The following is a 26,237-nucleotide window of genomic DNA, read 5'->3' on the forward strand; positions in this document are numbered from 1 at the left end:
TCATTTACATACTTTTGCTTTCATAAGTAAAATATTGCTATGAAATAAAACTATGAAAACGGATTATATCGCGTATATTGAATTTATAATACATCCCGACGTTTCGAACTCTTTACAGCGTTCGTGGTCAACGGGTGACTGAGGAAAAATTACAAAGTGCAAAAATACCCACATACTAAAATAATGAACAATCATAGACTACAAACTTTAAGGCTGGTTGTACATGCAAAATCGGTTCATAAGGCTAGTTATACACTATAATTATTTTTCAAGTAAAGATATATATATATACGCGATAAAAAAAACTATGCCGGCTCCAACCCTACACCACGGACCCGAGAAGATTTAATTCCCTCCTAAATTGTAGGAGGGTATCCCAATATGGGACCGGCAACAAACTCGGCGGGACACATCTTTTCAAAACATCAGAATGTCCAGCATCATCCAACACTAAGGTCTCACAGTCTATGTCTCGCTTGCTCCTTTATCAGGTGGACTACAGGATCCCAAGCTGGTGGTAGAGAAAAGCCATCTTCCCTATTAAAGTTTGGATATTTCTTAATCTCAATGGCCTCGCGCAGCATTCTGGGTATGTAACGCTTCTCCTTGGCAAGAACCAGAGGCTTATCAAACTTGATTGAGTGATTGGCTTTATCCATGACATGCTCACAGACAGCAGACCTAGGTCGACGGTGCTTGACATCAGCTATGTGTTCCTTCACCCGAGTGGAAATGCTCCGTTTCGTCTGCCCGACATATGATAGGCCACACTCACAGTCCAGCCTGTACACTCCTGCAGTCTGTAGAGGGGTATTGTATTTTACAGGCCTCAGGAATTGTGACATCTTCTTCATTGGCTTGAAATATGTTTTTATAGAAGCACGCTTCAAGATGTGGCTGATCCTGTCCGTGACCCCCCTGACAAAAGGCAGAATGGCAGGCCTGCGCTCGACTGTGGGGATCTTAATGTGGGACCTCTGGTTGACCCGCGGTATCCTGAGCTCATTTGCCTGGAGCGCGCGCCTGGCATGCTGGAGCTCCGCGGCCAGATGCTGGTCATCACATATCCTCTGGGCTCTCTGAAACAAAGATTTGCCTACTGTAACAAGTTGACTGGGATGGTGATGCGATTTGCCATTTAAGTACCTATCAGTATGAGTAGGTTTCCTATACACAGTGCGACCTAGGGTATTATCAGGATTTCTTTTTACCAATACATCTAAGAAGGGGAGAGAACAGTCTTTTTCCAACTCCATAGTAAATTTTATTTTGCTATGGATGGAATTTAGGTGATCCAAGAAAGTTGAAACACTACTTTTTGGAAGTATAGTAAAAGTGTCATCTACGTATCTTTTAAATATCTTCGGTCGCACAGGAGCCAATGAGAGTGCCCTCTCCTCGAAGTCCTCCATAAAGATGTCAGCGACTACTGGAGACACCGGAGACCCCATGGCCTGCCATTCTGCCTTTTGTCAGGGGGGTCACGGACAGGATCAGCCACATCTTGAAGCGTGCTTCTATAAAAACATATTTCAAGCCAATGAAGAAGATGTCACAATTCCTGAGGCCTGTAAAATACAATACCCCTCTACAGACTGCAGGAGTGTACAGGCTGGACTGTGAGTGTGGCCTATCACATGTCGGGCAGACGAAACGGAGCATTTCCACTCGGGTGAAGGAACACATAGCTGATGTCAAGCACCGTCGACCTAGGTCTGCTGTCTGTGAGCATGTCATGGATAAAGCCAATCACTCAATCAAGTTTGATAAGCCTCTGGTTCTTGCCAAGGAGAAGCGTTACATACCCAGAATGCTGCGCGAGGCCATTGAGATTAAGAAATATCCAAACTTTAATTGACAGCGAAGATTTTACTTAAATACATTTATAAATAGGATCTTTAATGTTGAATTCCCTTTCCCTTTAATCCTTTCAACTTTAATAGGGAAGATGGCTTTTCTCTACCACCAGCTTGGGATCCTGTAGTCCACCTGATAAAGGAGCAAGCGAGACATAGACTGTGAGACCTTAGTGTTGGATGATGCTGGACATTCTGATGTTTTGAAAAGATGTGTCCCGCCGAGTTTGTTGCCGGTCCCATATTGGGATACCCTCCTACAATTTAGGAGGGAATTAAATCTTCTCGGGTCCGTGGTGTAGGGTTGGAGCCGGCATAGTTTTTATCGCGTATATATATATATCTTTACTTGAAAAATAATTATAGTGTATAACTAGCCTTATGAACCGATTTTGCATGTACAACCAGCCTTAAAGTTTGTAGTCTATGATTGTTCATTATTTTAGTATGTGGGTATTTTTGCACTTTGTAATTTTTCCTCAGTCACCCGTTGACCACGAACGCTGTAAAGAGTTCGAAACGTCGGGATGTATTATAAATTCAATATACGCGATATAATCCGTTTTCATAGTTTTATTTCATGAGTAACTATCGCGGTAACCGAAGACAATATTAAAATATTGCTATATTTATAAAAAAAATTGTCAATAAAAAGACACGTGAAAATGGTTTACCGTTTTTTCTAATGCTAAGACTAAGTATAGTTTCTAGTCATGTACAGTCAGCTGCAGAGAAAAGGCACCCCCCCCCCTGCATACAAAGTTCTGTAAATTAGTATGGACGTGGGGTACCTTTTCTCTGCAGCTGACTGTACCAAATAGGAAATGAAAAAAAAAAAACGTTCGTGTAATATATATTTTTTTATTTAATAATAGGCAATATTACGCGAAACTCGGCATAGGTGGCGCCACTATCACAATCTGAGGGTCTATCGCGAAACAAGAAAATCGAACTTTCGTTATCTAACATCTCTGTCACTCTTGCGTATTCGAGCGATAAAGAGGCAGCTAGATAACGAAATTTTGGATTCGAGTTTTCCGGTAGGTCCCCTGAAAACTTGTCAAAAACCTGTTAAAGGTACAGTATGAATAAGTTACGATACGGTGCACTAAAAAAGCTAGTGCTGCACTCTGGTGGCAGAACATTGCAGTAATATCCCCTATTCCTCGTCCTTTGGAAATCTGAAATAAAAAGTTGAGTTTTGTGACCAACAATATTAATAAAAGGAACATTCATCAATGATCATTAATGTCTTTTTTATTAGGGTTCCGTACCCAAAGGGGTTAAGACGGGACCCTATTACTAATACTTCGCTGTCCGTCTGTCTGTCACCAGGCTGTATCTCATGAACCGTGATAGCTAGACAGTTGAAATTTTCACAGATGATGTATTTCTGTTGCCGCTATAACAACAAATACTAAAAAGTACGGTCCCCTTGGTGCGCGCGTCCGACCCGCACTTGACCGGTTTTTAGTATTAAACTATAGTCTGGCAAACACAATCTGTCAGTAAGTAAGAACAAAGAAAACTATAGGTACAGTCGAAGGCAAAAATATCGATCCAGACAAATGGCTTAAAAATATGTGAACACGATTTTATTGTCTGAGCGTACACATATTTTTGAGACTTTGGGAATGTATATATATTTATGCCCTCTACTGTACTCATCAATTAAAACGAGACAGTCCTGGGCCAAACTATAAGAAAGCTGTAAATGTCGATAGGTTATTGATCTGAGGTCGATACATCACTATGCCAAAAATATAACCTTTCATACTTAGCAGAAAAGTTCGAAAATTTATGCAAAAATCTATATAGACTTGAATGCAAGTAATAATTACATAAACAATATATCGATTTCTATGTTTAGGGTCAGGTCCTATAAATTAATTTCTTCAAAATTGAACAAAACTCACCGATTAAAGGTTATCGGTTCGTGCGTATTTTCTTTTCTTCCTGTATGCGATTTACAGCCCTTGTTACAGTTGACACCTACCTGTGAAATAACGAACTTATATTTTATTTGGCTGGATTATATTATAGAACCACATAGGACCATTTGACATTTCCCTCAGTTCATCTTATGACAATACTGAAAAAAACGAAAGAACTTGCGGATTGTTGTCTCACTCACTCATAGACAAAAAGTAATAACGTGTTGTGAATACGATATCTTTTACCAAGCTTTTATTTTTGCCCGGCTTCTTTGCTTTAGTCATTATTCTGAGGTGGTGACAGTTCAGTTTAGTATGAAAAATTTAGTTCCAATGAAATTCCGCAACATGGCGCGTGATCATATATTCCTGGTGAGGCTTTAAAACTGTAGAAGTCTCTTTCAAGAAGTATTTGACCGCTAAAGACGTCCACGATTAAACTTAGAAGAACGAGATGTGGGAGTTGAAAGAGGAAAATAAAATATTGGTTGTTATGAAGTAAGAAACCGAAGGCGAATCTAGGGCGTGTACCCCGTTCCTACTGGATTTCTATAAAATAAAACCGGCCAGGTGCGAGTCAGACTCGCTCACAGAGGGTTCCGTACAAATTTACCTTTTTTTTTAATTTACAGTTTTCAGACTACATACTAAAATTAATGTTTTTTTTTGTTGTGCACATGCACCAGTTAATATTATTGACATCATAATTAATTACAAAATAAATTACGTATATAGCTGGTCAAGCAAATCTTGTCAGTACAAAAAGGCGGCAAATTTAAAAAAAGTAGGCGCGAAGGGATATCTTCCCATAGAAAATTTTAATTTCGCGCCTTTTTCTACTGACAAGATTTGCTTGACCAAATGACCAGCTATAAAAGATATCAGAACTGTAATGTAAACTATGTAAAGTAGTATCTTTTTAACATTGGCAACATGTGCGAGTGAGACACAGCTCCACTTTTGCTGTCTCAAGTGGACCGTTTTCCCTAATCTGGTAATCGTAGTCTGGTACCTTTCTGACTGTGATAAAGTTCAATTTAGTATGGCAAAAAGTATGACAGCGCCCTCCACTTTAATGGATTATGCACGTTTGAATATTTAAATCGAATGGTTAACAAAAGTATCGATACTATACCACTCGGACTAAAGTATTGCCTTGGTCTAGATTAGATATGACTCCAAAGAAAGAAAACTGTCATTGAATGTAGTCTATGGTTGTTCCTAACCTAACCTCAAAGTAATTAAAAATAAACAATCACAATAGAATTATTTGTTACATACTAAAATAGTGCTCTTTCAGCCTTGTTTAAGTTTTATTTTTGCATAAATTCATTAGAATGTCAGCAGCAAAACGAGTCCAGGTAATCGGCGGTAAATCAAATTTTGTACTTAATCTAACCCAATCCTTCTTCTGTTCTCATGTTAAATTAAAATTTCAGCAATGGGCTACATTCGCAAGGACTTGGCACGTATTCGATTGCAAATGGCAGGACCCTTATGAGTCTGCAAATATTATTAAGAAGTATCTTATGGGATTGCACAAACCCATCTATCATCCAATGAATGACTGCGGCGATGTTGTCGTGTGCATAAACAGCCGGGACATTGCGTTGCGTGGTGATGATTGGCGGCAGAGAGCGTATTTCCACCACACCGGGTACCCTGGTGGTGCTAGCTGGACTCTTGCTTGGGAGTTGCATAACAAGGACCCTACTATGGTTAGTATTTTTGATGTTGAGTCTTCTTTCTTGTATTTGAGCTCTGGGAGACTATCTTTTGTACAAGAACATAAGGATATTTGCTTTTCGCGAATATTTTCTTATGTGAAACAGTGTTCTTGATAAAATGAGTGCTACAGACTCTCCTGAGAAAAAAAACTATGGGCAAGATGAAGCATATAAACTCCAAACTACTATTGTATTGTAGCCAAACAAATATTGAACTCATGTAAATTTAAACCCTTATTTGAGCAAGCCTTCATATTATCAGTTAAATTTAGTTACTTACTCGACTCGCTTAATTCCAGATTATTAAGAAAGCTGTCTACAGATCAATGAAAGGCAATCTCCAAAGACGCCACACCATGGAAAGGCTGTTTGTATATCCCGGTGGAAATATTCCAGAAGACATCCTCCAGAATGTGAGCAACCAGATCCGGCAGATCCGCAGAGTTCCAGACAGACTAGACCACATACCTGAAGAGGAAGTGAAGAAATTCCCTAAAGTCATGGAGTATCCTGATGACTATGTCCTTAAATAAGTTATTTTTAAATATTTAAATAGATTAAAGTGTAGTCAATAAAATGTTGAAGTTTAGTTTAGTTGTTTATTTACTGGTATTTTTAATTATACCCACCTATTTTTATTGTTAAAAGTATGGTACATTTTAAACTTATAAGTTTACCGACCTACCAGTTTAGTAACCTAGTATACTAGGTTCGCCAAATTTACGTTTAACGGCGAAATGATGCACTCATATTCAACGTTAGTACCTTAATTTAAATAATTGATTAACTTATATTACTAAGGTTAATACCTGCTTTTATATCATATTAACAATGACATCATATGGATATTGTTATATTAAATTTGCATTCATAAGTGCATTGCTAAGTATGTCTCTAGATTGAAGAATAACATTTTTCATTTTCATAAAATGTATCACAATATAATATAAAGTTAGCCAAAAGAAACTTATTTCAGTTATTTCTTTTAGTTAGACCTTTTAATCTGAAATAAATGATTTTTATTTATTTATGTCATTTTTCTACAGTTTGTCTATAATTGATGTGGTTCCAACTGTCTGGCTGGAACCCAGGAAATTCTGTAATCAATGATTTATGTTTCTTTGAATTCGTCATATTTGCTGACATGTTTTTAGGGTTCCAAATTTTTTAAACGATTGCAGCGCCATCTACGTTATGCCTTGGTTTGTCCTCATTACATATTATATCTGCGTTTGTATAATTTTGGTCCTTTGCTCCAACAGATGATGGTGTTCTAAATTCTGTAGGCTCAATTTAAATGGGCAGGATTCATAATTATTAAACATCATAGAATGATAAGATAACGATAGGATACATAGAACTGTTAAGTTTCTCCCTCTAAAAATGGCTGCTTCTCTTTCTATCGTTAGCTTTCGGGAACTGTGACATTCTAATTCTAACCTGCGTAATATTTGAAGTGCGTAATATGACATCAGTTCGGCTTCGGATCAATAAGAAACGGAAGGCAATGCGTCACTGAGGCCAATCGCCGCACTATCGTATAGGGCACAATTTGTATGCCATTATATCATGTATAGTTGAGTATCATCAGCCCTAAGAACTGGTATTGACCATGCCTATTAACTGCAGGCGGCATCCAGTTTTGGATGCCAAGGCGGCACATTTTGGTATATGAGGCAAACGAGCAGACGAATCGCCTCATGGTAAGCGATTACCTTCGCCCATGGACACCAGAAACACCAGAGGGGTTGTACGTGCGTTGCCGGCATTTAAGATGGGAGTTCGCCACATGCTATCGACCATGACTGATTACGGGGTTTGTGAAAAAAATGAAGAATGACTTCAAGTAAAATAAAACTATTACTCTTGTTGTCTTTGGATGTTTATTTTCTTTAGAAAATATGAAACAAAAAGATGATTCATAATCATTACAAAACAACGTAAAAAATCCTACACTGTTATTGGTAAACCCTGAAATTTAAAAATAAACTATTCTTAACGCCACATTGGGTCAGGGTAACCCTTAGGTAGCATGTTGACGGGAACCTCAGGAGCCACATCCACAAACTTAACTGCAAAGTCATTGCTCTCTATGGGGGCATCTGCAATCTTCACAGGCTCTAGGAGAGGCATCGCTACTGAGTCAGGGAGGGGCATATCCACAATCTTAATTTGGAAGGGGGTATCGATGGGGATGTGGGAGGGGGTCTCTTCGTCAACATCAGCGATATCAACGATTTTGACAGCTAAGTTTTCCACTGGAGCCTTGGCGATGTCAGCGGCCACATCGACGTCAGCGTTATCAACGATTTTGACAGCTAAGTTTTCCACTGGAGCGTCAGCGATCTCAGCGGCAACATCTACGTCAGCGTTATCAACGATTTTGACGGCGAAGTTGTCCACGGGAGCTTCGGCGATCTCTGGGGCTACATCAACGAAGTTGAGGGTGAAGTCGGCAGGGACGGCTTCAACGGGAGCGTCGACAACCTTTACTGCCTCTACGGGTGCGGCGGCTTTAGGGGCGTCGACAAATTTGAGTGGAGACGCGACAGGTTGGGGGATCAGCAGGGGTGCGACTTCGGGCAGCGCGGGCTGCGGCAGACGCACGGGCTCGGGGAGCGCCGCGGCCACGGCGACGAGGGCGAATGCTAGCAGGTATTTCATCTTTGTTGCAACTGTAAGGCATATTCATTTTATTAGATTTATTACATAATTATATATTTTTACTACGGCGAACGCAAGCAATAAAAAAAAATGTAGAGGTAATTTAATCTTAACTAGATGGTGCTAGTAGTACCGTACCTATAGGTATAGCAATTAGTTCTCTTTTTGTTGTTTTATTATCTTCTGCATAATCATAATATTAGCTTCTACTTCTAGTAATTAATTACAGGTAGAATTATGTACTAAAGCTAAAATAGTGATTTGTTGATATTTAAATTATTTCTCACGACTGACGTCGCGGGCTAAGAAACGAAACGTACGGTGAAATTCGAGTATGCTCATAATTCATATCAATGCAATAAGATATCAACGGATTTTTCATCTTGATCCGATTCGCCTCGGTCTACTCTACTTGCTTTCAAAATGCGCCATAAATAAAAATATGATAGGTAATTGTTTTTATAATTTGGTTCTTCAGTAAGCATATACAGTAGAATACAATTGCAACTACCTTCTTCTCGAAACTTCCACAAGATTTTTTTTAACAAAACACACTCACCTGTCACTAATTGTCCAACAACACAGCGATATCTGATATAGATTACTTATTTATATAGTTTCTAAGTGTTCTGTGATATCGCTTGATATGATAAGGGGCCATGAGTTATCAGTTAAAAGTGATTAGTCCACGTATGTACTGATTTCATGTAACTGATTGTTTTTCTTAATCTTCGTAGCTTAAAGGATCAATAGGTACATTCGCTAATTAGAAATGGAAAAATATAATTTACGTATTTATCAATAGAACTGATAGTCGTTTTCAGATAAGGGACATACAAACAATTAGGTTTATGTCTCCCCTGTAGCCAAAAGTTAAGGGCTATAGTCTAATTTTCTGATTGAACCCTCATCCGCATAACTCGCGTATTAACCGTGGTCCCACTGCTTTGTACCACAGTGGGTCTACGGGTATTTTTTTCCCCGTAGACCCACTGTTCTAAACAATGTTCGCCAGTGGGTCTACGGGTAATTTATTTTAACCAAGGTCCCCCACACTGTTTCTTTTCCAAAAACATTTCCTTCACAACTTAACTAGACTTTTCGCATATCTGAAACTACCTAACAATTCTAACCAACCTTACCTACGTACCTACCTTTCTCATTTTAATCGTTTGTGATAATTGTGATTTACGATGATAGCCCACACTTACATTTACAATAGAACAAGGGAAGGGACCATCAAAATAAATATTCTGATAAAATACAAATAAAACAAGTGTTCGTATTTGAAATCAACATTATATACTTTATTGATATACATATTTAGGTATCCGTCTCTTCCAATACGCAGATTACCGCTAAATATATTTGGCAATATAAAAAATAAGGAATACGTTAGACTCGAGATTTACAATCATGCTAACTAATATAGATCTAGGGTACCTATTATATACATTCATTTTATACAATTTCTAATACGCGATACCTATTATTTCATTTATTTATAAGTAATAAAAACGAATGACTATAAAATATACAGGGATATAACAAAATCTGAATAGTCTTAGTCTAAAGCATGCTCACAGTGATGTCATTTCTGATTTGTAAGGAATAAATCCCAGCTTGGAAATATTCTCTATACAAATTAGAAATTTCACCATGCTCTACATTCCCAAGATAAAAAAAGTCAGGAAAGGATAAAAAAAAGTATTTAGGTATTCTTGATCAAACAAGTGTTACCATTTGCGTTCCAACTCCATGGGAATGTAGAGATAGCGCAAAAATAGAAACAAGCTCAAATAACCTAATGAAGAATGTCGAAACAGTAATGCCTTCTGGCTTCACCACAGGGTCAATAATCATATTTAAATTGAAATTACACGGCTTTAGCATAAAAACCCAACTACTTATTGTAATTTGTATATTAGTACATATTTTTGGGGATATTATATTATTACCCATAAATAGCATTTTGAAACTTTTAAAACTTTTTAGGTGAAAAAGTTTAAACAATGTGACCATGTTATGGAACTTAAGGAATTGAGTAAAAATTATTTGAAGCTATTTAGTGTAGGTTAGTGTGAATGAAGGCCACCACCATACCACCATATGGAACCATAGGTACGTGTACAACTTTTCGACTTCAAAGTACAACACTTACTAAGGCGAAAAAGTTTATACATAAATTACATTTATTTAGTCGTATGGCATATTACAATTCATAGTCGCTTTACAAATTAATAAATGTAATTTATAAATAATATAATTATTATTTAGTGAAAAAAGTTGATGTTGTATTGTGGATGAAAAAACTGCCATGGCGATATTATGAAAAGACTTTTGTGAGTACGTCAAAGCGAGATTTATTGAATTGAAATGGACATTTTGACTCTTTATGTTAGATTATAATCAGATAATGAAAGGATAAAATTGTGCCACAATAATAATGGTATCAGTTTCACCACTAGTTGTAACTATGAATAACTTCAAGTAAAATCGAAAATGGAATGATAATTTTTTTTTTTTTTATTGTAGACAGATAATTTATCTACATATAATGCAGAATGGAAATCTAACGATTCGAGGTAGTTTATGTAAGTAATGCTATCTCGCCTGTATTAAGCACAAAACTTAAATAAATTACTAAATACATACTTAGATTTTGTATATTATTTTCTTACCGAACGATTTTGGAAATGTAAATTAAATCTCAAAAGCATAAAAATAAATCTTACATCTTTCTTAACCCTCTCAAATACTTATCAACTCTTTCAATCTTTTGTTAATTTTATTACTTCTAAAATACAGTGTGTAAATCCAATACGGGCGATAAATTAAACCAGATATAGAATTTATTCGTTCATTAATTAAGAAGTTTTTAATTTACACTTAATTATGACCCCGTAATTATGGTGGTGTAGTCATTGGTTTTAGTCCTTTCTCATGCTTTTATATGAAAATAAAAAGCAAGAAAATATTTTTTTCATCTCAGTGGCTCGAACAAGCCTACTTTCGTCACTCCCTGGAGCTAAAGTGCGACTTTCCTCACTCCAGGGAGTGAAACAATGTAGCTTTTTAATTTAGTGAAGGCCATGAACTTCATACTTTTATTACATTTTTTTTATGGTACGGTACGGTACAGTACGGTCCGGTACGGTCTGGTCCGGTCCGGTCCGGTCCCGTCCCGTCCCGTCCCGTATCGTATCGTATCGTAATCGTACATATTATAATACTTTTTTTTCTGTTTATTCTGTGTAATTCGAAATACATTTTAACCTTTAATATGTTCTCACTACTGAGGTGAAAAATTATGTGTGCAACACGAGAGCAAAGTTATTTTACATCTCGTGTTTTTGAGTCCCTCGCTACGCTCAAGATTCTACCTTAGAATCTTTCGCTTTCTCGGGACTCAAAATAAACACTCGCAAGAAAAATCAACTTTCCTCTCTTGTTGCACAAATAACTATTTTTTAAACTGTCACTTTAATAGAGTTACTTCGGATCGGATACTACCCTCTAGATGGAAATAGAAATGGGACCCTTTTCTAACATGAAACTAAGTCAAAAAGTCTAGAATCAATTAGTAAGGAATTTACAGGCAAAGAGTTCCATTATGATGATTGTAAAACGAGAGGAATGAGGTATATTCAAAGTATTAGATCTGCCCAAACAAAAGTAACCCTGCAGCACCAAAAGTAAATAGTACAAATTCTTTACATTAAAAAAAAATCTATGAACGAATTTCGATACACTAAAAGTATTATAAACAGGTAAAAAGTAAAAATTACTTTTTTATTCGAATTTATAATTAGTTGTTCTTTGTTGGCTTTATGTGGGCTTAGGTAAAATACCAAAGTTTGGTCTGCGATAACCAGACAGCTATAGAGCATTCAATGCTATTTTCTAACTTCAGAGTATACACGTAAACTTAGGCAAAAGCATTTTAACAGATCTCTTTTTTTTAGATAAATCCAGTCACCGAATTATGCAGACCTGGGGGCCTAGCCAAGATGTCAATTGTTTGCAAAAAACGAAACGAAACGTAAACAATATATGGAAATGATAAAGTTTTGTTTCGTTTTCTGCGAACGATTGTAATCTTGTCTAGGCTCCCTGTTTAATAAGTCTCATCTGTCTGATTGTGGTTAATAGAAACGGTAAAAACGCTCTTAAACCCACTCGCGTTAACTACACTGTACTGATGTATATGAGTTGAAATAATAAGTCAGTCAAATGAGGTATACTTTCATTTAAATAATTTCAGACCAGCCAAAAACGACCTTGGAATTTTAGGCCAGGAAATAAATGCCCAAAAAAAGGTATAGAGGGAAATGCTTGGAACACAATTTTTGACTTCGTAGCTTTGTTTGGACTAGTGAACATATTAAAAGTCCCCGGCCATAACCCTGGTGCTGGGGGGGAGAGGGGGGTTTGAAGGTTCCAGTTTTCGGTTTTTCGATTATGTCTCGGAAACTATGCGTCTGAGCGACTTGGCCACTTATACAAAATGAAAAGAGATTTAATTTGTTACAAGTTTTATTCAGTCAAGTTTTTCGATATCTTGTATAGTTTTTGAGATATCCGCTCGTGAAGGTTTATTTAGGGCTCTCATTTTTATCTTGATTATCTACATCAGTGAAGCTGCTAGGCCGGGTTTGGGATCGTTTTCTTATAAATCGGGGGTGCTGAATTCATTTATGGTATCAACATTGACACCATTCCTAAGTAAAAACAAAATTAAAAATAACGATTTTTTTATAAAACTCCTCTTTACGCTTAAACCGCCGAACCGATTTCGTTGAAATTTGGTATAGATATGGTTTGAGTACCGGGACAGTACATAGGATAGTTTTTATAACCAAAATCATCTTTTAAGGGTGTGAAAAGTGGGGTGGAAGTTTGTATGGGGAATCAATAACCGCTGAACCTATTTAAATAATATTTGGGATGGTTACATGTTTGATTTAGTTGATAATGATACCAAACATGACTTCAAACCTAAATTTAAACAGTATTAACCTCAGGAATTCAACTTCGGCAAAGAAGCTGAATTCCCCTCACTCCAAATATCACACCTTCAAAGTATGATTTTTGACATAAAAAACTATAATAATATAGTTTTTGTTTTAGATATAAATCCTGTCTCGGGACGTAAAACACCTATTTACCAAATTTCAACTAAATCGGTTCAGCGGTTTAAGCGTGAAGAGGAGTTAAAAAAAAGTTATTTGTTTAAAGCTTATGTGTTTTTACTTCAGAAAGGTGTCAATGTTGATACCATAAATGAATTCAGCACCCCCGATTTATACGAAAACGTTACCAAACCCGGCCTGCAGCTTCACCGCTGTAGATAATAAAGATAAAAATGAGAGCCCTAAATAAACCTTGAAGAGCGGATATCTCAAAAACTATACAAGATATCGAAAAACTTGACTGAATAAAACTTGTAACAAATTAAATCTCTTTTCATTTTGTATAAGTGGCCAAGTGGCACAGACGCATAGTTTCCGAGATAAAATCGAAAAACCGAAAAATGGAACCTTCAAACCCCCCTCTCCCCCCAGCAACAGGGTTATGGCCAGGGCTTTTGATATGTTCATCTAACTAGTCCAAACAAAGCTAAAAAGTTAAAAATTGTGTTCATAGCATTTCCCTCTATACCTTCTTATTGCTTGGCCTATTTTACTTAAATGTGGAATTAATTCAGTTTTTTTTTCCTAGCGTTGTCCACGCGTTTGGTCGGGAGTCATGGGAGCCTGGTGTCCGCTTGGCAAGTAGTCCCCATAATTGGCGTAGGCACCAGTTTTTTTGTGAACGACAACTCACTTGATAACGCGAAAATCACTACATAGGTATAAAACAAAGTCGCTTTCCGCTGCCTGTCTGTCCCGATATATGCTTAGATCTTTGAAACTACGCAAAGGATTTTGATGCGGTTTTCACCTAGGGTTTTGTGTAACCCGTGCGAAGCCGGGGCGGGTCGCTAGTATATACCTAAAAAACTGGAGGTGTCAAATTTTCATCAGAACAGTTTAATTTACGCTATCTTTCGTAATAGTAATGTACAGATACAGTAACAAAAAATTATTTTAAGCGCTTGGACTTCCTACTGCCACGAAATATATCAAATAAACAATGGGAATGAACATTTTACATTATATATCAATAAACAATTATTCCTTTTATTTAGCTAAAAACTAAAACGTAGTTCAGTAGACGTCGCTAATATTTAAGACAACATTTTGGCAACCATTAGAGAACCATCGAAATTATTAATATACAACGAAAACCTACCTAACTGTCCGGCTCCGATTTGATTTAATTTAATTTTATATATGTTATAGAGTAGTCTAAAATAACAGACTTGTATTTTTTTTAGCTGCTCAAACAACCTATTGGGAGAAATTGTTCTAGTCTCCCAATTGTCAAATCCTAGAGGGCAAGAAGTATGAAATTTTGAAGTAGTTTTTTTTTTGTGTAAAATATGAGTTTGGGCCGAAATAACAAAAAACGTGTCCATTGCTATTTCATGTTCAACATATAATCAAACAGAACTTTACAGAAGTTAAAGGGTTTGGTCATTTTTCAGTAATTTGGAGGACAATTTCTCCCAATAGGTTGAGTTTGGGCAGCTAAAAAAATACGTGTCTGTTATTTTATACTACTCTATTACATATATAAAAATAAATCAAATCGGAGCCGGACAGTTAGGTAGGTTTCCTTGTTAATCACATTGAAGAAATACTTAATTCCAGGGAAATTCGCGATTAAACCTATCTTAAGCTATATTTAAATTCTTATTTATAATTCTAAAACAAAATGTATAATATTGTTCATCAATTTTGCGGCTGCCACTAAACTTATTTTATGTGAACAAACAGTCAAAGGAGTTTCCTAATGTAGTAAATCTATAGTGATTCGACTTTTCGAGTCATACCATGAAAAAGTAACACGGGTCACGATTTCATTGGGTGTTTTAATTAATGACGTAAATTTAAGTGTCTATCTACGGACAAAAGCCAGCTAAAGATTAAAAAAAAATACAATTTCGTCATAAATAAAAGGAATACGCAATAAAAAGGTGACCCGCGTTACTTTTACCGCGGAGTGACCTCGCTACATTGCTTAATTACTTACTGTTAGCGACATCTACCGAGCTTCGTTCCAACTCCTCGGTCCCAGTCTTGTCATCCGAACGTCAAGGTAGAATGAGGTCTATTCGTAGGGCGCTAGGGTTCGGTTTGCGTCGGCCTCGCCGGTGTGCAGGCGCCGTCAGAGCGCGCCTCATTTGATCGCGCGCGCCTCGGGCAGGAATGCGTCCCAGTAGCGGATAGCCTAAAAACATTAATAAACTTTTAAACATTCGTAAACTTTTGTCAATTTTAACACACCGTTGATAATCGTTTATCCCTATCCGTCATTTTGACATTTCTGTTTGTTAGAAAGAGCCAAAATTTAACAGAGCTTTGTAAGAGGTTGTTAAGTTTTATGAATAAGGGGGTAAGGTAAGACACGTGTCACTCGTGTCAGAGCATTCCCCATTTAAGCTTTTAAAAGGGGGCTTCTGTGCGGTCTCCTATTGTTCGCGCCATACAGGGGATTCCTTGAATAGGTTTAAATTAACACTTTCAGTGCCAAGCGCCCCATTTCCAACACAAAATGAACAGAACAAACGTGTTCTTGGCAGTGAATGTGTTATGGAAATATTAAGATTCAAATCTGTCCCTGGTGCTTCATGTGTCCTTCAAGGTACCGCAGCAGTGTGGCTCCCATCTCTACAACTCGCACCTCGTCCCAGCGCTCGAGCTCCTTCTTGATCACTCGCGAGATCTGATCGATCTCCTGTTGCCCGCGTTCCACTTCCAATTCCCACTGTAACTATAATGGTTCATACCTGTGCCTGGTGCTTCATGTGTTCCTCAAGGTACCGCAGCAGTGTGACCCTCATCTCTACAACCCGCACCTCGTCCCAGCGCTCGAGCTCCTTCTTGATCACTCGCGAGATCTGATCTATCTCCTGTTGCCCGCGTTCCACTTCCAATTCCCACTCTAACTATAATGGTTCATACCTGTGCCTGGTGCTTCATGTGTTCCTCAAGGTACCGCAGCAGTGTGACCCTCATCTCTACAACCCGCACCTCGTCCCAGCGCTCGAGCTCCTTCTTGATCACTCGCGAGATCTGATCGAACTCCTGTTGCCCGCGTTCCACTTTCGATTCCCACTGAAAATAATAAATTTAAAACTGCTGCAAATTGTCTAAAGTAGTCCCATAAAATATTCCATATCTTCATGCAAAGTGTAACTGATTGTGTAAGAGGTGTAAAATCTAATAAAAAATCCTTGCTCCCAAGATTGGGACCCGAACTAGATATTTCTATACAACGCTATGTGTTTTGTGGTAGCTAAATTGTCAAACTCAACTATTGACAACCAGAATAACTGCATCATGTATGGGGCTCTTTGCTTCTTCTTCTTCTTCTTTGTCGTAACCTCATGGCTGAGGGACGTGACGAGTGTGGACACTCTTCACCAGTGCTCTCCAGGCCGCTCTGTCTTGGGCCCAGTGCATGCTAGCCTGCAGTGTGGCGTTTATCACTGATGTTATTCTGTCCGCCCAACGCGTGGCCATACGTCCATCCCTACGCTTCCTTGCCATGCGGCCAGTCCAGCATTATGAGCCTTTCCAGGCTATCTGGCCCTGTCCTGCTCAGATGACCGAAGAAACCAAGTAAACGTTGGGAGCAAACAGTGGAGAGCCTCGTTGTAATGTTAAGTTCGTCGAGAATAGACGCATTTGTACGGCGTTCAGTCCATGAAATCCGGAGCATTCTCCGCCAGCACCACATCTCGAACGCATCTATCCTGCGACGGGTAGCGGTTTTGATGGTCCAGGTTTCGGATGCGTACAAAAAGATCGAGAAAACAAGGGTCCGCATTAGTCTGACCTTTGTTTTGCGGTTCATGCTTCTGTTCTCCCATATTTTCTCGAGTCTTTTCACCGCACCTTTGGCCATCTGTGCTCTTCTAACCACCTCTTAGCCGCATTCACCATCGTCGGTTATTTGGGATCCCAGGTACACAAACTTGTGTACAACCTCCAGATCGTGCAACTCGTTCGTTCTCTGCGTATGACCAGGGCGATAGATAAACATCAACTTAGTCTTGCTTCTGTTCATTTTAAGACCATACTCATTGCTGATGAGCTCAATCCTTCGCAGCATCAATGCAAGTTCTTTTTCAGAGGCACCTATTATAGTCGTGTCATCTGCGAAACGGAGGTTATTAATTTTTTGGCCACCAACCTGGATACCACCCTCCCAGTCTTCCAATACTCTTTGCTTCATGCGATAAGAACTGTTGACCAAATACCTCGATGATCTCCTGCGAGGCCTGCTCGATCTTCTCGGGCCGGTTGGCAAGCTCGGCCTTCGCTTTGTTTTCTCTCCGCTTCGTCAGCTGCATTTGTGCATGCTGCCAGTTCTGGAACACCTGGGGATAAAACACATCCATTAAGGACATAATGTTGGAATGTTGTAAGCACATACTTATGCAAACTATATTACAAATTTTGAAATTAAAGCAAGGGTTTTTTTGTCTTATGGTAATCGTAGCAATGTGCCTTCCTAAGGCGTAAAAACAAAAAGGAAATAAATAAATCACATGGGTTTGGCAAGCTCTGTTCGAAACAGTTGCGAGTTCGAATCTTGCCAAGAGTTTTAAAATTTGGTTTTATGAGTGAACAGAGCGATAGTAGGACTGTGTAGTAATTATTAACTTCCAGTGTTATGTAAAAGACTGTTTGTTACTTAAATAAAAATAAAAAAAATATTTCATTAGAATTTGCATTACCTTGACTCGTTCGTGAAACACGTCTTTGATGGCTTGGATCAGCCCGAGGTAGTCCTTTATGTGCTCCGTTAGCACGTAGAAGTTATAAAAAAATTATTTCATTAGAATTTGTATTACCTTGACTCGTTCGTGAAACACGTCTTTGATGGCTTGGATCAGCCCGAGATAGTCCTTGATGTGCTCCGTTAGCACGTAGAAGTTATAAAAAAATTATTTCATTAGAATTTGTATTACCTTGACTCGTTCGTGAAACACGTCTTTGATGGCTTGGATCAGCCCGAGGTAGTCCTTGATGTGCTCCGTTAGCACGTAGAAGTCGGTGTTTGACTGCTCAATTCTTAATTGCTCTATCTGAAATATAAGACATTTAATACATTTTGATTAATATTTTAATAAACTTTGACTAAAGTACGTACGTATTGTCGAGTACGAAAAATTACACAAGAATATGATTTTCTGCTTTTGTACGCGGCCAGCTAGTAAATATATTACAAAATTAAACTGGTCAGCTAGATTCGAATCTATGGGGTATAAAAAGTTGGGGAAGGTCTCCTGAGACTGCTTTCGCGGAGCGGTAGCCGCCCTCGGTGCCCCACCCAATCAAAACTACCAGCCAAATCCACCCTGGAGGGTCCCTACCTCGCACGCGCCGCACAGGCACGCAGGCGTGTACTAGTGTCCCTACCTTCTCGTGCAGGTCGGCGAGGTGGCTGAGCGCCCGGGAGAGCGGCGCGTGCGGGTCGGCGCCGGACAGCGCGGCGGCGGCGCGCGCCGTGTCGTGTGCGCGTGCGCCGAGCTCGCGCCGCTCGGCCGCCAGCGCCTCGCACGCGCCGCACAGGCACGCAGGCATGTACTAGTGTCCCTACCTTCTCGTGCAGGTCGGCGAGGTGGCTGAGCGCCCGGGAGAGCGGCGCGTGCGGGTCGGCGCCGGACAGCGCGGCGGCGGCGCGCGCCGTGTCGTGTGCGCGTGCGCCGAGCTCGCGCCGCTCGGCCGCCAGCGCCTCGCACGCGCCGCACAGGCACGCAGGCATGTACTAGTGTCCCTACCTTCTCGTGCAGGTCGGCGAGGTGGCTGAGCGCCCGGGAGAGCGGCGCGTGCGGGTCGGCGCCGGACAGCGCGGCGGCGGCGCGCGCCGTGTCGTGTGCGCGTGCGCCGAGCTCGCGCCGCTCGGCCGCCAGCGCCTCGCACGCGCCGCACAGGCACGCAGGCATGTACTAGTGTCCCTACCTTCTCGTGCAGGTCGGCGAGGTGGCTGAGCGCCCGGGAGAGCGGCGCGTGCGGGTCGGCGCCGGACAGCGCGGCGGCGGCGCGCGCCGTGTCGTGTGCGCGTGCGCCGAGCTCGCGCCGCTCGGCCGCCAGCGCCTCGCACGCGCCGCACAGGCACGCAGGCATGTACTAGTGTCCCTACCTTCTCGTGCAGGTCGGCGAGGTGGCTGAGCGCCCGGGAGAGCGGCGCGTGCGGGTCGGCGCCGGACAGCGCGGCGGCGGCGCGCGCCGTGTCGTGTGCGCGTGCGCCGAGCTCGCGCCGCTCGGCCGCCAGCGCCTCGCACGCGCCGCACAGGCACGCAGGCATGTACTAGTGTCCCTACCTTCTCGTGCAGGTCGGCGAGGTGGCTGAGCGCCCGGGAGAGCGGCGCGTGCGGGTCGGCGCCGGACAGCGCGGCGGCGGCGCGCGCCGTGTCGTGTGCGCGTGCGCCGAGCTCGCGCCGCTCGGCCGCCAGCGCCTCGCACGCGCCGCACAGGCACGCAGGCATGTACTAGTGTCCCTACCTTCTCGTGCAGGTCGGCGAGGTGGCTGAGCGCCCGGGAGAGCGGCGCGTGCGGGTCGGCGCCGGACAGCGCGGCGGCGGCGCGCGCCGTGTCGTGTGCGCGTGCGCCGAGCTCGCGCCGCTCGGCCGCCAGCGCCTCGCACGCGCCGCACAGGCACGCAGGCATGTACTAGTGTCCCTACCTTCTCGTGCAGGTCGGCGAGGTGGCTGAGCGCCCGGGAGAGCGGCGCGTGCGGGTCGGCGCCGGACAGCGCGGCGGCGGCGCGCGCCGTGTCGTGTGCGCGTGCGCCGAGCTCGCGCCGCTCGGCCGCCAGCGCCTCGCACGCGCCGCACAGGCGCCGCAGGCACGAGTCGAGGGCTTCGATGCGCCCGGCGCGCTCCTCGAACCACTGCGGAAACGATAAGTACGTACATAATCATATATGGTCCCATGTATCGTGCTACGTGGAATGTAAATCTTCTAAATAATAAAAAGAGTACTATAGTTTTACACAAATCGGCTTGTATTAAGTAATTTCCAAAGGGACATTTATTATAATGTTATAAAACGTAAACAGATGCGAGATATTTTTCAATATCGATCTACTTCATGTTGTAAAACCTTTTACCTGTAATAAAATAAAACATTAAATAAATAGGGTATTCCTTAAGGTATCAGTCGATCGGGTTTGTTTCAAGGATCAAATTTTTGTGTGGGACCCATTGTCTTAAAACAATACAAAAGTCACAAATGATGGTCAGTATGGCACCCGCACTTTACTGACGAAACGCTTTTAACAAATTGGCATTACATCGTGACGTCAGCATGTAACGTCGCTATTAATTAGAAGCCGTGAAAAAAAAAAAGAAATTGCGATTTTGTCGGTGAAATATTGCGTTTATGTATATTGTTGCAATACCATTTTTTTTAATAAAATGTAAGGAATCGAATGGTCATCATCATCATCATGTCAGCCGATAGACGTCCACTGCTGGACATAGGCCTCCCCCAAGGCTCGCCACTCAATTTTTGGTGATAAATTGCTCATTTTCTATCGATTTAGTTATAAAATTCAACATGTGGAAACAACCCTATTACATTAGGAAAGTTCGTTTTCAGAAGTGAATAAAGGATGTTCTAATTTTAGCCGGCGGTTTACCGCATTAATACAATATGGTGACTTATGTACTGTAAAGATACTTACAGCGTCCGACTCATCCATCCTATACGTAATCTTGTTAACGGTCTCGCCCACTTTGTTGAAAAACCGCACCATCCCAGCGCCACTGAGCGCAGACGTGCTTGTCGCCTTGGGCAGCTCTGTGTCTAAACGCAAACACAATATTATGCTAATACCATTTTAATATAACTTAATAACAAATTAAAATGTTATTAACAGCCCAACATTGAACACCATATTAAAGCAATTCTACGACACCACGATATAATTTGGCTGGTTTACTCCTGGTTAGCTCCTCATTTATTCTTCATTTAACCCACCATATTCACACTTTGGTGCAGTGGGATGAATTACCACCATTTCCCAAATTATTGAGTGGGCCCTGAAACTACTATAGGGCATCTCAAATAATATTTTATGTCCCCTTTTTAAGACGGCCAAGAGGTGGGTCCCGAATTTGGCAGTTTTTGTTAGGTGGGTCGGAGCCCAGTCAACTTTAAAACCACTGCCTTATATAATTCTTTTGCGGTGCTGCGCCACTCGGTTGTGGAACTTGAAACGCTCGGTGCCGCTTGACAAACTGCGACTGGTTGTTGGTTGTAGTATTTATTCCTTTGTCAATGACTGTATGTAGTTACCAGACTCGAGGAACTGCCGGAAGTCCGGGTCGATACAGAGCACGGGGTGCTGCGCCACTCGATTCAGGAACCGCTCCAGAGACGCTCGCCGCCGCTCGACGAACTGCGATTGGACGTTGGCGGAGGCTGAGCCGCCGTTGGCGCTCTCCGTTGAGGGCGTTGATGTCATTTTTAGTTTTGTTGTTCCTGAAATCAAAACTCGGTAAATTTTTTGAAAACTATAGAGCAACTACGGATGTTTGTTGTATAAACTTCGTCTCTTTAAAAAATCATAACACTTCCCGTCGTCAGGTAAAACTTGAAATTAGTATTACCACTACTGTTAAGAAGCTTTTTTGAGTTTAACTTTTTGTGTAAGATACATACAAGTACAAATACGTATACGAATACGAAAGCAATAAAGAAAGATAACGTCGAGTAAAGGTGCTTTGGAGTGGGTAGCGCGCTTAAAATTACGCATCTATTTGATACTAGAATTCAGTATCTATTGTATTGGTATATCTGATAGGAAAATTATGTATAGCTAAATTATATTTTCCTGTAAGATATTAGTTGTGAAAATATTTCCTCTTTACCATTAACGAAAGAGGTTTATTTATAGGTATTTATATATTTTTTTTAGTGTTTCTGGTCTGGTCTAATATAAAACGTTATTATATATGATAATGTGATTGAATTTATATTATCTTCCTTACCCACAATACTTTTCTCAGGCGCCGGCGGTATGATTCTTCCTGAGCGTAAATATTTCTCCATCAACTTCTCATAAAGCCCAAGGAAATCACTAAAACGTCTCAACACAGAGAAGTCGTGTTTACTGAATATGGGCATATTGGTGTTGGTTAGTACTCTATACGCTACGTAAGAGCTCATGCCTTCTCCAATTTTTTGTGGCTCCGTGACTGTTATTATTATGTTGTTGGCCCTTTCTGTAGCAATCTGAAATGATTTGTGATATGTCAAAAACAGCATTTTCAATTATATTTCATTTCAGTTTTTAGTAGGGTTCTATACGAATACAGTACCGGAACCGGGAATTCCCGCTTCTCGCCATACAAACTCAATACCGGGAGCATTCGCTAGTTCTTACTGTGGCTGTGACAGCTTACACTCTGGTACAATTTGTGACTTCATAAAGCAAAATACGACTTCCGGTTCGAGCGCCATCTTGATAGTTAGCATCGTGATTAATTACTTTGTTTTTTGCTTATTAATATTGTTTAAAGTGTAATATCGATAGCTTATTATACAGTAAACTAATGTGGTAGTGTGCAGTGAATGGAGAATTAATATTGAAGCGCGTTTAACCACCATCTTGGAGTCAACGGCCGGTAGTCCACGTGCTTTTCTTGTAAAGTCTAGCTATCGATTTACAAGAGCTAACAAATCACCGTACACTGTCTTGTACAACCGTACAATTTTTTTCGTTTGTAAACCTCTCAATACCTTGATACTGGCGAAATAGTCCCACTGGGCTGAAGCCATAATTTTAAAAAAAGAAGAAGAAAGCAAAATACTTGGCTGGTACTTGAGTGACAGCTCACTAATCCCGATACAATAAGAAAATACCTCTTAAATGGGTTTTTTATTTACAAAAACGGGACTACTCGCGTATAAGTTTTAAAATTGCCTCCACCAAGAACACGGGGACAATGCCATTCTCTAAACATCGGAGGTAATTTTAAATATGCGACTAATAATAATAATAAATAGGCCTTTGTCATCTGTGTCAGATGTTTCAAGCAGCATCGCGGTTACGAGTGTTACGACACTTGCGTTCGTGGCTGTAAAGCCCTATACGAGAGAGGATCCCTCGGCCACACACGCAGCAGGTGTATATAGGTGTATATAATATGCGACTAATAATGTGTAAAAATCATGACTGTTTAAATGAGTGTTATGATTTTCATATGTTATAAAGTGTAATACTCTATTTCATTGCTATTAATGGGTTACATTTAATAATAAAATACCTACAAATAATAAATATGTAATTCACCCAACAAGATTTGTGTCTAACTAGGCTCTTTTGAGTTATGTTCAAATCCTACTGGATTGACTTTCATTATTTAATCTACCATGCTTGCATGCATTTTATATTATTTTTATATACCATGCTTTCATATTAAACTGTTTGTATTAACTAGTAATGTAAACAAGCCTGCACATAGTTTATCATTCCCAATAACACTATAGAAAGATAACAACTGTTTCATTATCAGTGTCAAAACAAAGCCAGTGACAACATTATTTGGCAATCATTGTTCAAAACATGACTATGAATACAACTGTAGTCTGATTACACTAATGAAACATGACTATGAATACAACTGTAGTCTGATTACACTAATGAAACATGACTATGAATACAACTGTAGTCTGATTACACTAATGAAACATGACTATGAATACAACTGTAGTCTGATTACACTAATGAAACATGACTATGAATATAGTCTGATTACACTAATGAATAACGCACAAATTTAGCAAACCTGGCATCATTATTGGAAACCTTACTAATGAAAAATGAAAATGAAATTGTTATAGCGGCAACAGAAATACATCATCTGTGAAAATTTCAACTGTCTAGCTATCGCGGTTCATGAGATACAGTCTGGTGACAGACAGACGGACAGCGGAGTCTTAGTAATAGGGTCCCGTTTTTACCCTTTGGGTACGGAACCCTAAAAACAACCAATTTTCATTGCTTTTGAGAGTAAATATTATAAGATTTATAAGCTCTATTGGTAAATCAAAAAATTCGACAAAGTTTATTTGTTTCACTCATTCTCTTGTGAATTAGACATTTATTTATTGTTGAAAAATAATACAATAACTTTCAATTTTGAAATGTTGCCCTTTGATAATTATCTACAGCCAAGTAGATAGTTGGTTGGTTGGTGGTGTTATAGTTGGTCAAACCAAATTGTCAGTAAATAAGAACAAAAAAAAATACTTATCCTTTTCTTTTGGGTGCTAGTACTAGCAGGGGTGCGAAACTCCTTCTTTCGGGTATTCTCGGCTCCATTCGGCTGAGCATTGCTCTGAGCAATTATTAGGGTTGACACAACTTGACGACCCTTTGCGTGCACCACCACAGATAAGAAAATGCAAAGGGACGTCAAGTTGTGTCAACCCTAATAGTTGCTCGGAGCAATGCTGAGCTGAATGGAGGAGTTTCGCACCCCTGCTTTAGCTGTACAGTAATTTATGATTAAAAATTTTGTAACATACCTCCTCCATGATAGGGCTTCCAATAGATCCGGTGTTGACAGGAGCATTGCTGACGGAAATCTGATCCAGGATCTCTCGGGTCCCATTCACTTCTGGGTCCAGGCTGACTTCCTGTAATAAAATAAATAATATTCTTGATGGTTTAGAAAATGTGTTTATAGGTTCTATTGTGAAGTCACATTTATGTCTATTAGCTTTATAACACGGTAGCATCCACTGTACACCCTTATATGCTGTTAATTGTATACCATCAGGTGATCCGTCTGCTCGTTTGCCTCCTATTTCATAAAAAAAAAAAAAAACAAATAAGTAGTGGGTAATCATGAGTTACAGTTAAGTCAGTTATTTGAAACTACATTGACTTTTCAATTGAATAAATAGATTATTGATTGCTAAAAGGGATCAATATAGTCATTTTATGCATTTATGGAAATAAATCATGTTTTATTGTTTTAGGCACACTATGAATGTTGAAAAGGACTGAAGTCAGCAAAAATGTAGACTAAAGTGAGAGTAAACTATTTATGTTGATATGAATGATATGCCAAAGGCCTTATTATAAAGTTATGAATGTGTTTCATTACAATTATTATGATACAAGGTAAAAATTACTAAGCTGTTTCATTAGAATAATGCATTGCATAGAAATATAAAGATGATTCACTGGATTAATTATCATCTGCAACATTATCTTAGATACCTACCTAATCATACTAAAGCTACAAACAAGTTTTGAAGTTTGTACCTGTGATAGTAATGAGACTGAACTTGTTTGGCATCCTAAAACTACAAACAAACTAGAAACTCAATGATGTTCAAGGTGACTGTTAACCTGAAAACGCTAATTAAGTATTCAGCAGAGCTGTAATAATAGCCAATTAGTAACATCCCCATTCAGACATGTAATTACAATTTAAAAGAAAATAATGGGTGTATGTGACAGGAACAAGGGGGCGTTGACGGCTGCGGAGCCGGCTCGGCGGGATACGATTAGATTTGGGGCGGTAAAGGCACCTATAACGAAACAAACAGGATTCTTGTAAGATACCTGGACCGCTGATGCAAAAAGATCCTCGTCATCACGGCTCTCATTGTTAATATCGACGGTGCTGAAGGGCGGCGTATCAGGCTCCTCAGACATGATGAGTGACTATGCACGAATTAAATAATACACTATTTAAACTACAAGAGCAACGTTATCACAAACAGCACAGTATTCACTTCAATTACACCGAGACGAGCTAAAATGAAAAGAAAGATAACTGTTTTTCTCTTTTTCTATAGACATGTCGCAGTTGTCTGTTTGAGACAACGTATTAAATGCTCATTTTATTGTATGACACTACAGTTTGAAAAATTAAAACGCTCATAAAATAGAATGTTAATGATTTCTGAACTGTC

At 40.0% G+C, this 26,237-nt stretch overlaps 3 protein-coding genes and 1 long non-coding RNA gene across 5 annotated transcripts; 2 read left to right on the top strand and 2 right to left on the bottom strand.

The window, feature by feature from the left end:
- The first annotated feature begins 4,991 nt into the window (after positions 1 to 4,991).
- On the top strand, positions 4,992 to 6,121 carry LOC134749774 (large ribosomal subunit protein uL13m). Its single transcript, XM_063684809.1, has 3 exons — positions 4,992 to 5,151; positions 5,230 to 5,508; positions 5,817 to 6,121. Exons 1-3 carry the CDS (start codon positions 5,128 to 5,130, stop codon positions 6,048 to 6,050), a joined length of 537 nt encoding a protein of 178 aa, XP_063540879.1. The 5' UTR covers positions 4,992 to 5,127; the 3' UTR covers positions 6,051 to 6,121.
- Positions 6,122 to 7,381: 1,260 nt separating this feature from the next.
- Positions 7,382 to 8,890, bottom strand: LOC134749233 (calphotin-like). Its single transcript, XM_063684120.1, has 2 exons — positions 8,741 to 8,890; positions 7,382 to 8,192 (listed from the first exon to the last, which is right to left on the bottom strand). The coding sequence occupies exon 2, from the start codon at positions 8,179 to 8,181 to the stop codon at positions 7,513 to 7,515; it is 669 nt and encodes a 222-aa protein (XP_063540190.1). The 5' UTR covers positions 8,182 to 8,192; positions 8,741 to 8,890; the 3' UTR covers positions 7,382 to 7,512.
- A 570-nt stretch (positions 8,891 to 9,460) lies between these two features.
- Positions 9,461 to 26,138, bottom strand: LOC134749256 (sorting nexin-2). Its single transcript, XM_063684147.1, has 10 exons — positions 25,885 to 26,138; positions 24,837 to 24,947; positions 22,295 to 22,538; positions 21,600 to 21,785; positions 20,986 to 21,107; positions 19,984 to 20,190; positions 18,266 to 18,382; positions 17,552 to 17,671; positions 16,076 to 16,403; positions 9,461 to 15,516 (listed from the first exon to the last, which is right to left on the bottom strand). Exons 1-9 carry the CDS (start codon positions 25,975 to 25,977, stop codon positions 16,245 to 16,247), a joined length of 1,359 nt encoding a protein of 452 aa, XP_063540217.1. The 5' UTR covers positions 25,978 to 26,138; the 3' UTR covers positions 9,461 to 15,516; positions 16,076 to 16,244.
- Positions 18,705 to 20,067, top strand: LOC134749258 (uncharacterized). Of its 2 annotated transcripts, XR_010128474.1 has the most exons (8): positions 18,705 to 18,811; positions 18,889 to 18,992; positions 19,070 to 19,173; positions 19,251 to 19,354; positions 19,432 to 19,535; positions 19,613 to 19,716; positions 19,794 to 19,897; positions 19,975 to 20,067. It is a non-coding gene; the product is annotated as an uncharacterized LOC134749258 (long non-coding RNA). The 2 variants fall into 2 exon arrangements; XR_010128475.1 differs by lacking the exon at positions 19,975 to 20,067 and having other exon boundaries at positions 19,794 to 19,951.
- Positions 26,139 to 26,237: the final 99 nt, after the last annotated feature.

Source organism: Cydia strobilella, chromosome 18, assembly GCF_947568885.1.
Source record: "Cydia strobilella chromosome 18, ilCydStro3.1, whole genome shotgun sequence".
Classification (NCBI taxonomy): domain Eukaryota; kingdom Metazoa; phylum Arthropoda; class Insecta; order Lepidoptera; family Tortricidae; genus Cydia; species Cydia strobilella.